This window comes from Pinus tabuliformis, chromosome 1_1 (assembly GCF_031772625.1).
Source record: "Pinus tabuliformis cultivar Carrire ecotype Pingquan chromosome 1_1, CPIR1, whole genome shotgun sequence".
NCBI classification, from domain to species: Eukaryota; Viridiplantae; Streptophyta; class Pinopsida; order Pinales; family Pinaceae; genus Pinus; species Pinus tabuliformis.
In genome coordinates, this window is record NC_142297.1 from 847,490,018 (window position 1) to 847,506,669 (window position 16,652).

The following is a 16,652-nucleotide window of genomic DNA, read 5'->3' on the forward strand; positions in this document are numbered from 1 at the left end:
AAATATATCTATGTATTGAGATATAAATTAGAAAATAAATAGATAATGTAGAAGTCCTTCAAGCTACTTTTAATACTTTGAATCAAAATATAAAATTCTTTACCAACTATTGCAAAAATATAACCCACTAAATAAAAGGATACCTGAAATATGAGGATGAGTGAAAACTATGTATTATTCAATGCAAAATAAAAACACGCTAAATAAAGGGATACCTAAATATGAGAATGAGTAAAGACTATGTATTATTCATTTCATCAAAGTTATGTAATTAGAACCAATAACTTTCTCTTCCATCATCCCCACGCCCTCTCGTTATCGTTGCAATAATGTGGCCGGGCGTTTTGAGAAGATGAGATATGAAAAAAATTAACTTCATTCGTCATACTTTAACAAAAGAGAAACTAAAGAGAACCTACTTACCAGGGATAATCATTAGGGGAGAGGGGGAGAGATATTTAGGGAGAACATGTTTTTTCTTATTTCTTATTTCAAGTAAATCAAGTATTTATAAGAAATGTAATAAGAATAATTATATATATATATATTAAAAAATATGTAAAAAGATATTTAATTATGGATATAGATGTCTATTTTGTTATGTAAATTTATAATATATAAATTAAATTTGTTAAAATACCATGGGCTAATATCATGATTTGCTAATATTATAATGTTACATGTCTAAAAAGTTATGAGTGATCTTTATATGACATTTTTTCCTAATCCATCAATTCAATTAAATAAAAAAAAAGACAAGACTTTTATCTTTGATGTGTGACTATTATCAAAAACACTTTATAATATTAAGAAAGAAAAGACATATCTTTTTTGACATAAATATCAACTTTTGATGTGTGACTATTATTAAAAACACTTTATAATATTCCATGCAGTTTAATTTCCCACCATCCACCTAATAATTACTGAGACTAATTTTTTTTATAGAAAAATGTTAAATTTATATATAATATAAATAATATTATAAAGAACCAATATATTCTATAGTATATAAAGAAATCTAATGTTTAGAAATGCAAACAGAAATTTAATATCTATATATATTTGATAAATAATAATTAAGATAAACCTATACTAATAATATTAATATTGATGACTATCATTTATGAAAATTAAATTTCATATATCAAATTTATAAATTTCAATTTATAAATTTGATTTCATAAATTATTTTTATAAATAAATAACATAAAAATAAAATTTCAAATTTTTTTCATTTAAAAATTATAGATTGAAATTGTAAACCAATATTGTTGAACATTTATATTAATGTTGCTGAGGAGTTGATAGGAAGGTTATGGAATTCCAGTCATATTTAGAGAAAATCCGGCAAGCATTTTTGTAAATCCAAGTTATAGTTGTTAAATTTCAATATTTTAGGTGTTCTAGATGTTTTTGATGGTGCTGAATCCATTTCCACCATCAAAAACACGATCCAAACACTCTTTCTACAAGACTTTTTGAATTTTTTGCCCGGATTCCAGCCACTTTAACCTTCCGGACAATTCTTTTGCCTAGTTAAATGACTCCTTTATCCGCCTAGTCAGATGACTCCTTTATATTAATATAACTTTCATATATTGGTTTTTATTCTGAATTTTATTTTACACTAAAATTTATAAAAAAAAAATATTTTTTTAAATATATAATATTTATCTTTTTAAATGGATAATAATAAAAATATAATTTTAATTTTTTACATATAATATTATTATTTTTTAAATAATTTAATTTAAAAAATAAGAGCGTAATGCCAGTCATGTCTGCATATGGGCTCAGCCCCAACACACGATCTGGTCTGGGGCACTGAGGATAGTAATTCATCCTCATTTTTAGGTATGGCTTTCCAAACTTCTTCTCAAGGTAATCAGGCTTTAAGTCTAATGTCTCAGCAATTAAGCTCAACAGCTTCGCAGCTAGACTTTTTTATTTCACTACTGTATGCATCCACGATTTCCCTGCACAGCAACCAACATTACCATCAGTAAGTTAGCAGCAAGCCCGAATTTATTTACCATCAACCTGGCAGTAGGTCAAAGAAACACAACTGTTCATGTATAAAAGGCATTATGGATTCAGTCTGAATTTGTTTGTCATATCGGATATGATAGATGAGGCCAGTCAAGATTGTAATTAGTCATCCATACTACAGAGAACCAGAAAAGCAAAAAACCTTCTATAAACCCAAAAAGATAGCTTCCACAAGTGCAAGACTCTCAAATAGACGTCTTAAATGATTTCCTAAATTTTTTAATTTTATTAGTCCCTGCCAACAGGAAGTAATCAATTTTCAAAATTTGCATGGTAAATAAGATGTTTGATCATTTTATTTGGCCTCTTATCTAGGCAGCTAAAGCATAGAGGATATATTATGCATTCATTACACATATTTAATTGATTTTTGTTTCAGTAATGGAAGTAATGCTAACATTAATTTGTAAACATTAAATGTTTGTTTTTTTGAGATGCTTCGGACATTTATAATAGTATACAAAGGGCACTCCACACTGCTCGACACACCAGGTGGCTTTGTGCATGCCAGGGTGCGGTGTCTAACATAACGGGATCGACTATCGTTGGCTGTTGGCTGGCGTAGTATAGGAAGAAGGAGAGAGAAGGAAGTAGGTAATGTCGGTTGTCGACTCACACGTATTGGGGGAATGCAGCCTGATGATCCTAAACATGCAAGCACACAGGACTTTGCATGTCCTGAAAATGGTATTGACTCTGGCGATATCTTGTGGCAGTTTGGAAAAGTTCAGATCTCAGATGAGGAAAGACTTCATGCATTTACCACCGCATATGATGCTGGCAAGAAATTTGTTGAAGGTTGTGCTAAGTGTACACTGTCTTCTTTGCAATATGTTAAATGACTGGCAATTTCTTCAGTAATGGAAGTAAAAATATGTTTTAGTATCGCATCCATCCTAAAGTGCTAATATGTTTATACTGACTGAGCCTCTTATCCTTCTCATATGCTTTCCAACTTTTCCAGGGACTGGGTATTCTTTACCTGCAAGATTGGATGAAAAAATTGTCAGGCCATTTGTTGCGTTTCTGTTTGGAGCACCAGAAACTTTTCCAGTCATCCTATGCAAAATACAATATTTACAAGGCTATTTACCATGAATAATTATAGAACATCTGGTTTTGTTTGAGGATGTAGTGTAAGTATGCGAGAATTCTCTTAATCTCAAGTTTTGGTTGCATGCAGGAGGTAGAACCCCTTCTGAGATTTCAGTAAAGGGTTAATGTTCTCCTTAAGGGGTTTCATGAACATCCAAAGTTGCAGCAGACCCTACAAATTATTGGGACACTTCTTGGCATCTCTCTTAATTCTCCATTAATGAAAGTTATTTCCTTCGTCCAAGGAAATAAATCACGGCTTTATTTCTTTAGAATACAATTTCAATAATTTCATTTTCAGATTGTACGTTAATTTTGACAAACATGCAACATATTTTATGCAGGTCGTCATTGGTGACCAATTTTTACTCGATAAATCACAACTATATGAGGATACTGCTTCCAGAATGGTTTCTTTAAAAGGTATTCAAAGTTCTTATTTGGTGAAAGTCAATCTGGTCAATCATTTCAGGTCAGGAGAACAAAAGTAATATGCTTTAACTAATTGAAATCTAATAAATCTGGTGTTTCCCAGTAATAAATCCTAGTACGAGTCATTTTATTTTCAGTCCAGAAAGAATAGCTTCTCAAAAAGAATGAGATAATTATGAGAGGAAATATAAACAATTTTCTTTCAGCTGTTAAATGTAGAACATATGGATTTTTCGAAGCCTTTGACCAGACAAATTCTTTTATCCTGCAAATTGATTTCTGTTTCTGGAAATGCATTTATGTGCAGCCAAAGCATTTGAACATTCCAATAGTGTTTGTCATCGAGGTAGTTCTGACGACATCAAACAAGAAGTTGAATATCCAAGATGCATCGGTGCAAGATTGTACATAGAGCTGAACACAGGAATTACCACAAAGTTATTTACATGAACCCATTTCTCATGTCTGCAATGAGATTAATGGGAGGCATGATCATATCACAACCTGCGTAAAAAATTTCTGGCATGTTTTTGGCATTAGCTCAAGTTTGGTGACTAATAGAGCCCTCAACTTTGATGACTAGCGGATGAAGTTCAAACACGCAAAATGCATGCAATATCCGCCTGACAAGTCTTTTCCTTTTATTTGATATTTAATTAATTTATTATTTATTCATTTTTATTTTTATTAATTTTTTATAATCTTATTATATGTGCCGGCATAAACTAAGAACAAAACAATACAAGGTTGATAGATCGACCATACAAGGTTGATAGATCGACCATACACTCCAGAGTCCATGCAACCATGTTGTTGAACACTTATCTGAGCCCGTGAGGTTTGGCTATGGTTTCTATAATTCTTTACCTTCATTGCCTCTGGCATCATTAGAATAATAATTAAACACGGTACAAAATGTATCATTTTTACTTTTTCTAACACCAAAGTATTCAATAGCATACTCTAGGTAGAGAATATCTTGCTCTTCCTGTCATTTTTCAAGTCTCAAATAGAGTTCAGTGAGGAAAACAACTTATCTTCCCATTCATCCCAAAGATAATCTAGTGTTTTAGGAGAAATTCTATTTTGTAATAGTGTTTTGGAATAATCATCCTCACTGAATAAACGCATCCCTTCATGGAGATTAAATGTTTTCAAATCTTAATGAAGATGTGCATCCAAGGCTTTACGAAGAGTAAAAATTTCAAGTCTGATGTTTCTCATCCTCTGTGCAACGATCTTGTGTTTTGTTAATTTAGGAAGAATGTATAACTCATCTGAAAGTATTTCCACTTCTAAACTTATGGACTCGTATACATGGTTTGGTTCTTTTCCTGCTATGTCTTTTACTTTCTCTAACAGTTCAATATTCCCATGGAATTTCTCCATTGGCCACCCTTTATTACTCTTACTCCACAATGAATTCAATTGGACATGAAATAAAATGGATTTAATTGCTAGCTCATATTTCCCTTCTTTTAATAGCATCTCAGAGTAAATTAATAAGTCGTCTTTCATCTTTGCAACCTATGCAGCCTTACTGAAGTTCCCTGCTATAGCTTCCACTGCCACAAGTATCTAATTAAGTCTAGCGATGGAAGGGCCTTCACAAATATCATCATAGACTGAGTGTCTTTTATCCGATGATAATTTGTTGCACTTTTCTTGAGATACTCAGTTTCAAGATTTTTTCCCCACTCTATATTGCGCTTGCTTTTCTTCCAGTCTTCAATAAGTGGCAATTATGATTATATTTTCAGTAATAGGTAATAAATCGAAAAACAGTTTTGTTTGGGGTTAACTATGGTTGATTTAGTTATAACTAAGTTTATCTCATGTTTGAATAAATATTCTTATTAATGTATCAAGAATAGCGCTGGCGACAGTAGGTCGAATAGCTAAAAACCTACATAAATAAGTTTATGTCATGTTTGAATAAATATTCTTATTAATGTATCAAGAATAGCGCTGGCGACAGGAGGTTGAATAGCTAAAAACTTGCATACATAAATCTTGGGTTTTTAGCCTGGCAGCCAGCTTCATCTTCAAGCATGTAAATTAATTTCTATTTCAATTTCTCCCTAATCTATCTATTTAGTAGCTTAACGTAGTGTCTCAATAGAGAGTATTTAGAATCAATGTTCTGAACATGTTGCTAAGACTTTGAAATGGTGTCATGGGTGGATAGGAAGAGGCTTCATTTTATAAGTTCTGTGAACAGATTCAATAGCAGACTCTAACAAGTCTATATACTTGTAGCGCAGATATTTGATTCCCTTGCTCTTCTATATGGCTATTTCTTCCTTGGATTCTAACAATTCTTAGAGTCTATATACTTGTAGCGCAGATATTTGATTCCCTTGCTCTTCTATATGGCTATTTCTTCCTTGGATTCTAACAATTCTATATACTTGTAGCACAGATATTTGATTCCCTTGCTCTTTCTTGTGGTTTCTTTTTCTTTGGACTTTAACAAGTCTATATACTTGTAGCGCAGATATTTGATTCTCTTGCTCTTTCCCATGGTTGTTCGGTATCAGTTCAGTTCAAAAGTCAGGTACAGGTCTCCACTATTATCTTGATAAGCCATGTTCGCTTCTTCATACGCAGAAGCAAGCCCCTTTCAACCCAAGTAAATCATCCACTCGAAGCAGGGACTTGCTGCCCTGCAACTCCCCTTGTTTCAATATATATTTGAGTCGAACTTTTGTCTTCCAACATTAAATTTGATCACATAATAGTAATGGGAGCATTTATATAAATTAAATGACTAAGAAAAGTGGATAAGAAATAATAAAAATATTTATTTTATTTTATTTTATGAGACCAATTAATTTGGTAAAATAATAATAATAAAAATAAATTTATAATTTATAGTTATTATTATTAATAATAAGTATAAATAGATAATATTAATTAAACATAATATATTTAATTTAACATGTCACAAGATTTTTAAATCTCAAGACTCACCGCATTTTACCATGGAGATTCTTAATATATAAATAATTTTTGTTAAAATATTATGGATCAATATCATGGCTTATCAATATTATTTATGCAAAATCATAACTCAATTCATGGTCAAAAATATTGTTTATTTATATTTTGATTTAATTTTATAACATTTTTTTAACTAAATTGAAAAGTAAAAAGTAAAACATTCCATTGAGATAAATAACCCTAAAAATATTTTATAGATTAAATCCCTATCATCCACTTATTAATTATTAAATTAAAAAAAAAATTACACCCTATTTCAAAATAAAAATATCTATGAATCATAATCCAATTAATTAATGTCTATTCGTTATAGTTTTAAATTTATAAAATATAATTAAAAATAAAACGATATAATTTTTTTAAAATGAAAAACTAAAATTTATTCATTAAAAAAAATTGTTTTATTTTATTTTTAATTTTAATTTATTATCTAATTATTTTTTTTATAATATAAATTATACATTACTTAAAATAATTCTATATAGAAAGATGATGATGATTAATGTTGTATCAGAGCTTTAGAAAGAGATTAATTGAAACTTTTTAAAATTTTATTTCTATGCGCTTGAAAAAAAAAGAGAGCACTATAATTTTGCTGACTTAACAAGGCAAGAAGGTTTGTAGTGTAAGAAAGGTTTTGGAAATGAGAATGGACATGAGAAGGATACAAGAATTCCAAGATAAAGTGTTTTTCTTCTTCAACCCTCTTAGTATCGCAAAGGTGATAGACTCTTTCGTCCCAAGGTGTTTTGGGAATAGACCAATGCTCGGTTTAACTTAGAAGCTCATGAGAATTAGTTCTTATATTCACAATGATCATTTTCTTCTTAGCGCTGGTCAAGGTAGATAGATAATTCCGCTTAGCAAGATTGGGGCTGATCGCATCTTTATAATACCTTAACTTCCTTTTTCCTTTCTAAATTTGTATCATCCCACAACTTATCCTTAATTTTGGAAGTTATACTATTTTTAATATTATCATTATTCTCCAAGATGATCTCTTGTATTATCCCCCAATGGTGGAGCTAAGACTAGGTATCCTTATGCAACCATCGCTTGAGCTGGACATGGGGGTTTTGGATAGAGTTAGAAGCAATTTTGAGGAACCTCTTGGCTTCCTTATTGTAAAGCTTCTTCATATATATTAGATACCTAAACATAGTCATGCTTTCAATAGAGGAAAGGCTAGCTTTGATCAAGAGGATAAGGTAGGGATAATTTCTTTTAATCTTGAGGTTGTAGGTTATAAATTTATATTGGATCAACTCAATCCTCCTCCACGATTATCTAGATATACTAAAACATCAAAAATCAAAGCCATATAGTATAACAGGGGTGAAGAGAGTCTCAAAGAAAAACTTTTTTTTACTCCATGCACAAAGATTGATGGACTTATAATTTCTTAGAAACCCATAATAAGCTTTCCAACCTCTTATTATCCTTTTCTCAACCCTATAATTCCAATTGAGCTAGTGGTGAATGTCAGTAGTTAAATATTTGTAGGAAGAAACCTTCTCCAAGTAATTGTTATCATAAATGAAATAATCATAATTGATTTCTTTAGGTTTAAAAATCACGACTTTAGTTTTATTGGTATTAACAGTCATACCCATCTTGGAGAAATATTTATGGAGGATTCTAAGCTTCTTTCTGACATCATCACGGTTTCTGACTAAAATAATGATATCATCAACATAAAGGAGAAGAGTAATGACCATATCAACGAGCTTGGGGCCCTCGCATCATGTAACTTCCAAACACTCTTCTAGCTTATCAGTGTAAATTCCAAAAAGGGTAAGAGATAGCAAACACCCTTGCTTAACTCCAATATTGTATTTAGTTTCATGAAACTAAGTTGTAAGGTTGATGATAACATTCTTGTATAGCCTAGTCACAATAACCCTCAACTTGAGAGGAAGCACTATCCTATCAAGTCCCTTCCATTACTTATCCCAAGGAATAGTGTCAAAAGCTTTACTAAATTCAACAAAACAACCAAAGAGATCAATTTTATTATTTCAACAATCCTTGACAATGATCCTAAGTAACAAGATGGTTAATAATTGAGTTGTGTTTGCTAAAACTAACTTTCCTTTTAGGTCTCTTACCATGCCTTTCAAGCCAAAGGCTAATCTTCTTTTCCAATATGAGCCCACATAGTTTGGTTAAATATGGCTAATCATAATGGTTGTGTAGTTAGAAGGAATGTTTGTATTCCCACTTTTAAAGATAGGCATACAATAAGGCTTCACATCCAAGACTTAGGGAAGCCATGTTTCATGGGAAAATTGAGGAGTTTTGGTATATGAGAGATGATGATAGATCTTCCCATTTTGAAAATTTTAGCTGAATAGCCTTCAATATCGATAGCATTCCCATTAGCAAGTTTCTTAATCCTAAAATCCACATCTTCAAAGGAAAATATATCCTCTTCTATAGGGGTGTTCAAGATGTTTCCCATGCTTTCTGTGGAATCATAAAGATTCTTAAAATAGATATCCTAGTTCTTAAAGGGGATCAAATTATTTTCTTTTGTTTTATGAACAAGAATATTCCTCAAAAAGTTTCTAGGTTCAGCTTTAGAAAGTTGAAGAAGACACTCTTACCTCTTATTTATATATGAAATTTTCTTGCTTTTTATTAGTGCTTTATACATACTTATTCTTTTGAGCTTTATAGTTTCATAGGGAGCATCTGTAATCACTTTCCTGGTAGTTCTACAATCATGATCATACCAAGGGTTGGAAGTTCTATTATCTTTTTATATAAGACCTCAGTGGATAACTTGTTTGTACTATTGGTGATGGTTGCACTAAAGTTGTGGTAGATGTCATCAATGTTATCGGTATATGTTAAGAAACCTAAATATTTTTTTAAATCGTTTAAGAAGAGATCCATTTTACTTTTATCAGAAGAATGTGCCTTTGACTCTCACAATTCTTTTGCATGTGGTTGCTATGCATATCAAGGTTTAGAGTTAAGGATAAAGGTCTATGGTCAGACTTAGGCTCATGGTCACTAAGTAGGTCGGAGTTTACAATACGATCGAGAACATGGGTATCAGTTATCACATAATCCACAACACTACTTCCGCGTCCTTGAATACAAGTCATCTAGCTAGAGGCTAGCCACTTATTGATTCCATTACAAATTATTAAGTCTTGGGAGCTACAAAGTTTGATTATCTCAATACCAAATAGGTTCTTAATTATGTCTTCAGAATTTCTTTTGTATCTACTAGCTAAGTGAAAGTCCTCATCAAGCCACAACCGGTCACGGTTAGATTTATTAATTAGGAGAGTAGGTTGGTTAGTAGCGGTTCTAGCATTTAAGTCCCCAAGCAAAAGGATATTACCTCCATTCTTTAGACCGTGGATACCCTGTTCTAAGGTATTGAAGGGGTAGTTCTTACCTATGTTGTTTCTCTCATAAGAGGTAGAGTTGATAGGATAAAACTAATGGATTGCGAGAAAAACCTTAATAGTAATAGCGTCATAAATTTCAATCCAAATGTATTGATTGAGGGGGTCAATCCTATGAAGCAGAATGGGAGAAAAAGTATTATATTTTTATATTACAAGCTATACTACAAAAACATCTAGGAGAGGATTTCGTGGTCTAGGTTAACCAAAAAATAAGACCATCTATGTGGGGACCCTAGATTCATCATGCTCCCAAGTTTCAACTAAGAAAATAAACCTAGGATCAATTTAATATAAAACCTTTACGCCATGAAAAAATACCCGAGTTCAAAGAAGATCGAAATGTTCCCAATTCCTATTTATCATTGTTATTATAGATTCTATATTTGATAATAGCTTTCCTATTCTTAAAAATGTATAAGACATCTTAAACATCTATTTAATGATTTCATAGTAAAATAAACCTTTCTCCAAAATAAAATAATGAAAAAAACTATAAATAATGGATTAAAACTAACCACGGTATTAAGTGCATTATACATGAGAAAAAATATAATTCGAAACAAAAATTTAACCTAATAATAATAAATTAAATAAATCATATAGATTTCAGATAACTAACAATACCCAGAAATTCGAACATAAATATACGCAAAATTGTTTATCCGATTTTATTAGGGTCCCTTCGATTTTGCGTTGTATCAATTTAGTGAATCACTTTATGTGCAAAATATCTGTATTGTACCTGAAATCAGTGGGCTGAACTGGCCACATATTGAAATCTCTATAGTGCGGAGGAGACGTTATCAGACCCAGCAAATCACCCCAATCCAGCTTTTGCTCTTCAGACACGACGAATGTCTGGCCGTAACCCTGAAGATCTCCTGGCTTCACTGAATACATCTGTTTCTCCTCCAAGGGAAGCTGGAAAAACTCCTTTCCAACTCTCTTAACACCATCTATTAAGGACTTTGGTATACCGTGATTCACAACCTATATGACCCCAACCACAATATATTTTGTTATTTTCTTGCAAAACCGTTCATAACACCAAGAAAGCAGCAGTTAATCAAATGATACCTGGAAGAAGCCCCATTCTTGATTTCTTGCTCTCTCTGCGATTCTTCTGAAAGCTTGGACATGTCAATGATGGGGATGTGGACCTGATGATCAGAAAAAGAAATTGGTGATTGCCTTTCTTCGTCTCCTCTGATATATCTTTCTGGTATCGTCTCCTTCTGCGTCTTCACGAGTTCTTGAACGCTCTCGACGGTAAGAAAAGACCTACCCCAATGGGGAAGACCCATGTCAGCACTCTAGGTACTGAAGCAATGCTTCGAAAGACTCACTGAACAAATAAATTCAGGCCAATTTATTGAAAGTATAACACACCTTGGTGAACAAAATATTCATTGGTTGATTAAACTATGGGATTTATGGACATATTTATAGTGTGCTAGGAAGGAACTATACAGGACATGAAACTCAACGATGACCATGATTCTGCATACACTGAGAAAAAGTTAAGGAAAATACTACTTTAATCCGCGTGATTGGACAATTTGATGAAAACAAAAGCGTGTCGAATTACATGGTTTGTATTTTTGGTGCAGATTTTTCAGAACCACTCTGCTCTAAGCAGTCATTTTGAATATGTATTCTTGTAACATGGTATTCGCCACAATCCAAGTTCCAACACGTGGGCGGCTTTGGTTGAATATTAATATTCGTGTGTTTTATAAGGGATATATTCAAACTCTTTTACCAGCAAATCATGTATAAACAAATTTAGAGTTACAAAAGGGCAGATCTCGTTCTTAATGTTTTAGATCAGATCAAAGTCGAATTCTGATTTCCGTGAAATATTTAACCAAAAAATTATAGATAAAGAAGATGGCTAATTACCCTTATCCCATGCCCTAATATATCAATCGAATTAGTTTTATACAGTTCGCACAGGGAAATCGCCGAACGCCTGGCCCGTCACTCGTAATCTAAATGTCTTTTCTGAGATAGAAGCAGGCTTGGAATTAGACAATGTTCTGAATTTCAAATGAAAATTTAATGATTATGGGGACGTTTAAAGTTTTTTAATTTTTTGACAATGATGCTATGCTTTTATAGTTTTCATTTGAGATTTCTTTTACCTTCCAGATGAAAATTCGACGGCATGGGATGTTCGTTGTGTTTGTTTGTTTTGTTTGTTTTTTTAATGTAGGGATGTTTTTCTATTTCTCATTTAAAAGTTGAAGTTTGGGAATGTAGGCTTTTAATTTTCTAGGAATATCATAGTATTAGAGATAACTATTTGGGTAACTATTAATTAATATTGAGAGATTTGCAACTTAGGGTTTTGATTTAATCTAACCTTATTTAGCTATAAGTTTTTCGGTGTTTATGTCGTTTTTGGAATTTGTTGGTATCATCCTAAGACCCTTTTTCCTTCCCAGTTTCACATCATTTATCCATACACTTTCATCATTTATCCCTCAAAATCCTTGAATATTGATTATTAATTGTTCTATAGTTATTAAATTGCATAAGAATTAATTTAGGGGTTTTATGTTCCAGAATTAGAGGTTTTTGATGACTTGACTACAGGAAGTACCCACAACCTGTAATGAGTTTACCGTTTGACATGTGGCGCAGCGGATGAGCGAGAACGGAAAGCATGGGCGAAAAGTGGAATGTCCAAGGATGGACAATCACCTATCTTCCATCCAAATCGGGCCTCCTAAGCATGCGGTCAACCTCAGTCAAAGCAGGGTACTCTGGCGCATAAAAGCAGCAACAACATTGTTCTATTTTCATTTTCATTTTTCTTGTTCTTTTTGAAACTTATGGTATGGAAACATTTTGCAAAAGCTATGTAAAAACGCGGCAACAGCATGTACATTCACTGCATCTATGACATGGCTGTATGTACGCATATGTAAATACAGTGGTTGAATGTTTTTGATGGTTAATCAATAGTTGAAACATTTGCTTCAAACAGAGTTTAGTTAATACACAGAGAATCGTTTACAGTCCCAACGTGTGTTCACTCCTTTGCATTGGTTGATTGATTGAACGGTGGTAGTCGGTATACCCTTAGGCGCGGACGGGCCCTGCGTCCTTTGTTTGGTATACTGCTCTTCGTTTTTGTTATATTTCATTTCAGTTCATATATATATATATGTGTTTGCACAGCGCTGTATTAGTTTCAATCTCTGTGCTTACACAACGTTGCATTGATTCCGATTTATGTATCACACAGATTGCATTATAATTTCGATTTATATAACTGTGATTCACTTAGCATACAGGTTGCAGTCATATGAGTTTTCGATTCTTTTATGATTTAAGTTTCATTACATGCATATGTATATGGTGTGCGCATCAGAAGGGTTTATTGTTATGTTGAATGGTCAGCATTAGGGCCTGGAACGAGAATCTTGTAAGGGATTTGGCCCTCGTGTGATTTACAGATACATGCTTATAAACTCTGCCTCCTTTTTCAGTCTATTCATGTTCCTTTTTATACAGCTTAATAGTGTACATATCTTGCATGTCGTGTGTGTGTCCTGAGCAAAGATTTTCTGAGTGATACCTCTGTAAGGAGGTTAGAATCATTGCCATAATCATACACAGTCTTTAGAGTCACAGTTTGCTTTAATAGATGCATGTCATAATCAACATTGTAGTCAAATACATCAGTAGGGTAATCTAGGTGTGTGAAGGATAGGTTGCATATCACGGTCTTCTGTAAGGAAGCCTTGCAATTTCCCTCATAATCACCTGGGCGGTAATTCTTTATGTCTATATATCTTAGACCACGCCTCTAAGTTTACACACCTCGGTCGATATTAAATATAGAGTCTAGTCTAGTACCCTAGCTAGAACCACTACATTTTGGCGTCGTTGCCGGGGAGGCGTAAGTAAAGAATTCAAACAAGCAAAACAAAAAAAAAAAAAAAAAAAAAATTCAAAAAAAAACACAGTTAGAATCATGTTCATTTATGCCTAGACTTAGGGACAATCAAGGGAGATTTGTGAAAACCCCCCACCATCTTAACACTAACCCATCATCATCAGGAGCAGACTCAACACCAACTGAGGAGGATATTCAAACATTAGCTGAGAAATTTTATTCAGGACAGCATATTACTTTTGCTGAGAGGGAAATTCTGTTTGCACATAAATCACAGCAACCTTTTCCTAAAGCTTCTACACAAAGGAAAAGTAGCACCATTACCAAACAATCCTCCTTTCCCTCTTTTCCACCTAGAGACACTAAGAAACCAAGCAAAATGGCTGAGGAGGGATCTGGATCAGTCCCCCATCAAGAGGAAGAGGAATCCACTTTTAAATTCCCTATACAAGAACCACAGGAGGATGAGGAGATTAAAATGAAAAATATACCCCCATCCGTGCTACCCAATTTCTATGGTATGGCATCTGAGGATCCGGACTCATTCTTATTTGAGTTCGACATTGTGTGTCGCACTTATGGTTATACAGATGATGCTCACAGACTGAGATTATTTCCAGCCACATTAAAGGCAGCAGCCTTGAAATGGTTTATGGGGCTAGGGGAACATGCCATAGGAGATTGGGATGACATGAGGAGGATATTCCTGAGGAAATATCAGCCTTATTGCAGATCCAAAGATTCTAAAGATGACATCTTTAGAATGAGTCAGCAGGAGGATGAGACCTTAGAAGAATATCTAGAACGGTTTGTTTATAACTTGCAAAAATCTAAACACCGAACAATGCCTCTTGATCTAGTCCGCACCATATTTTTGAAAGGTATCCGGGAAGAGTACATGGATGATCTCAACCTAATGGGCAAAGGTGATATCTCCGCCTTACCCTTTGAAGAAATAGCTGGACTGTGTGAAAAATATTCCAGAAGTAAGGCCAAAATGGGAAAGAGAACCTTGCCCTCTAGGGTCACAAAAACTGCCTCTGCTAGTGTCACCCGGGCTGAAATTGGTAATCTCTTAGAAGAGTTCAAAACAGATTTGCTAAGTACTCTAGGAAACCAAATTGATACCTTAAAAGCCAAAAAGAAACAAGAGGAAGAAGACAATATCATGGCCATTTTCTGCCCCAAGTGTCGCAAGAAGCATGCATTAAAAGACTGTCCTTTAGAAAATATACAAGTATGTGCTTTCTGTACTGAGCATCATGATATATTTAACTGCCCCAAAGTTAAAATTGTGCAGAATTGTAACATGGTAGCCAGCACAGAGATGGAGAACGTGTACTACATGGGTGCAAAGCGACCATGGCAACCAAGGCAAACACCCCAAGGTATGTTTCCTAATCAAAGCATGCAATTTCCTATGAATGATCAGATGTATGCACAAAACTCATGGAATATACCTATGCCATGGCAGCATGGAAACCAATCACAAAATCAATGGAGACCATCTCAACAATATCCCCAATCTTACCATCAGTATCCTCAATCATATCCACCTTACTCACAGCCATATCAGTAGTACCAGCAGCCATATCCATCACATTCACAGCCATATCAGCAGCACCATCAGCCAATTGTTTATCAGTCCCAACCTTCTCAACAAACTCTGCCTGCTCCTCCACAAATAAATGTCCCACAACTTCAATTTCCAACTAATCCACAACCTCCCAGACCAACACAAATCCCTGCTCAAACTGTCCCAAATCCGAACAATAGAGCAGAGAGGCCAGCTTATAACGTGGAAGAAGGAACTTCCTACTCCACATTGCCTTTACAAAACATTAATCTGAGGTCTGGTAGGGTGCTTCAGAAGGATTCTCCAATAACAGACCAGCAAGAAGAAAACTTAGAAAAAGAAAAAGAGATAACAACTCAAACACAACCAAGCAGTGAAACCAGAGATAAACAAATGCAGTCACTGCAACCATCTTTTCCGGACCGTTTGGTCCAAGTCAGACCACCATTGCCTCCGCCACAATTTGATGTTTTGGATGAACTTAAAAATGTCTACATAAAAATCCCTTTGCTGCAAGCTATAAAGGACATTCCTATTTACACCAAAGCCATCAAAGAGATGTGTCTCAAGAAACCTGCTAGGAAGAGGATTGATCCGCAGACCATTCATGTTTTAGGAAATTTGGCAGGCCTTATGACCAATACCATCTCCATGAAGAAGTATGTTGATCCGGGCATTCCAAAAGTGACCACTATCATTAACAACATACGGATCCCAAACACTTTGATAGATCTTGGAGCTGCAATCAATGTCATGACCCTTGAAACTATGAGAACACTCTAGCTTGTGAATTTGCAACATACCACAATTGTTCTTGAGCTAGCTGATAGGTCCAAAGTCATTCCTGAGGGGATTTTGGAAGATATCATTGTTTCACTGGACTCTTGGGAGTATCTAGTGGATTTCCTAGTCCTACAACCCAAATCCAATCTAGGAGGACATCCTATCATTCTAGGCAGACCATGGTTAGCGACTGCTGATGCATTTATTGGATGCCGATCAGGTAACATGATTATCTCTAGAGGGACCGAAAGGAAACAACTCACCCTCTACCCATCAGCACAATCACCTGCAGTCACACATAACTTGTGGCTTGATGACAAATTTAATGACAAAGAGGAGGTACAATCTGTTTTTAGCATTGACCAGGTCTATGATTTCC

The 16,652-nt window shown here is 34.0% G+C and overlaps 1 protein-coding gene across 1 annotated transcript in view; it reads right to left on the minus strand.

Annotated features, from left to right (window-relative positions):
- LOC149216918 (protein LATERAL BRANCHING OXIDOREDUCTASE 1-like) overlaps nucleotides 1–11,205 on the minus strand; it is a 55,108-nt gene extending 43,903 nt beyond the window's left edge. Inside the window, exons 1-2 of the mRNA XM_089391289.1 lie at nucleotides 11,085–11,205; nucleotides 10,750–10,997 (exon numbers count right to left, since the gene is read on the minus strand). Coding sequence (XP_089247415.1) covers nucleotides 10,750–10,907 — 158 coding nt within the window. The 5' untranslated portion in view covers nucleotides 10,908–10,997; nucleotides 11,085–11,205. The remainder of the gene's footprint in view (nucleotides 1–10,749; nucleotides 10,998–11,084) is intronic.
- Nucleotides 11,206–16,652: the final 5,447 nt, after the last annotated feature.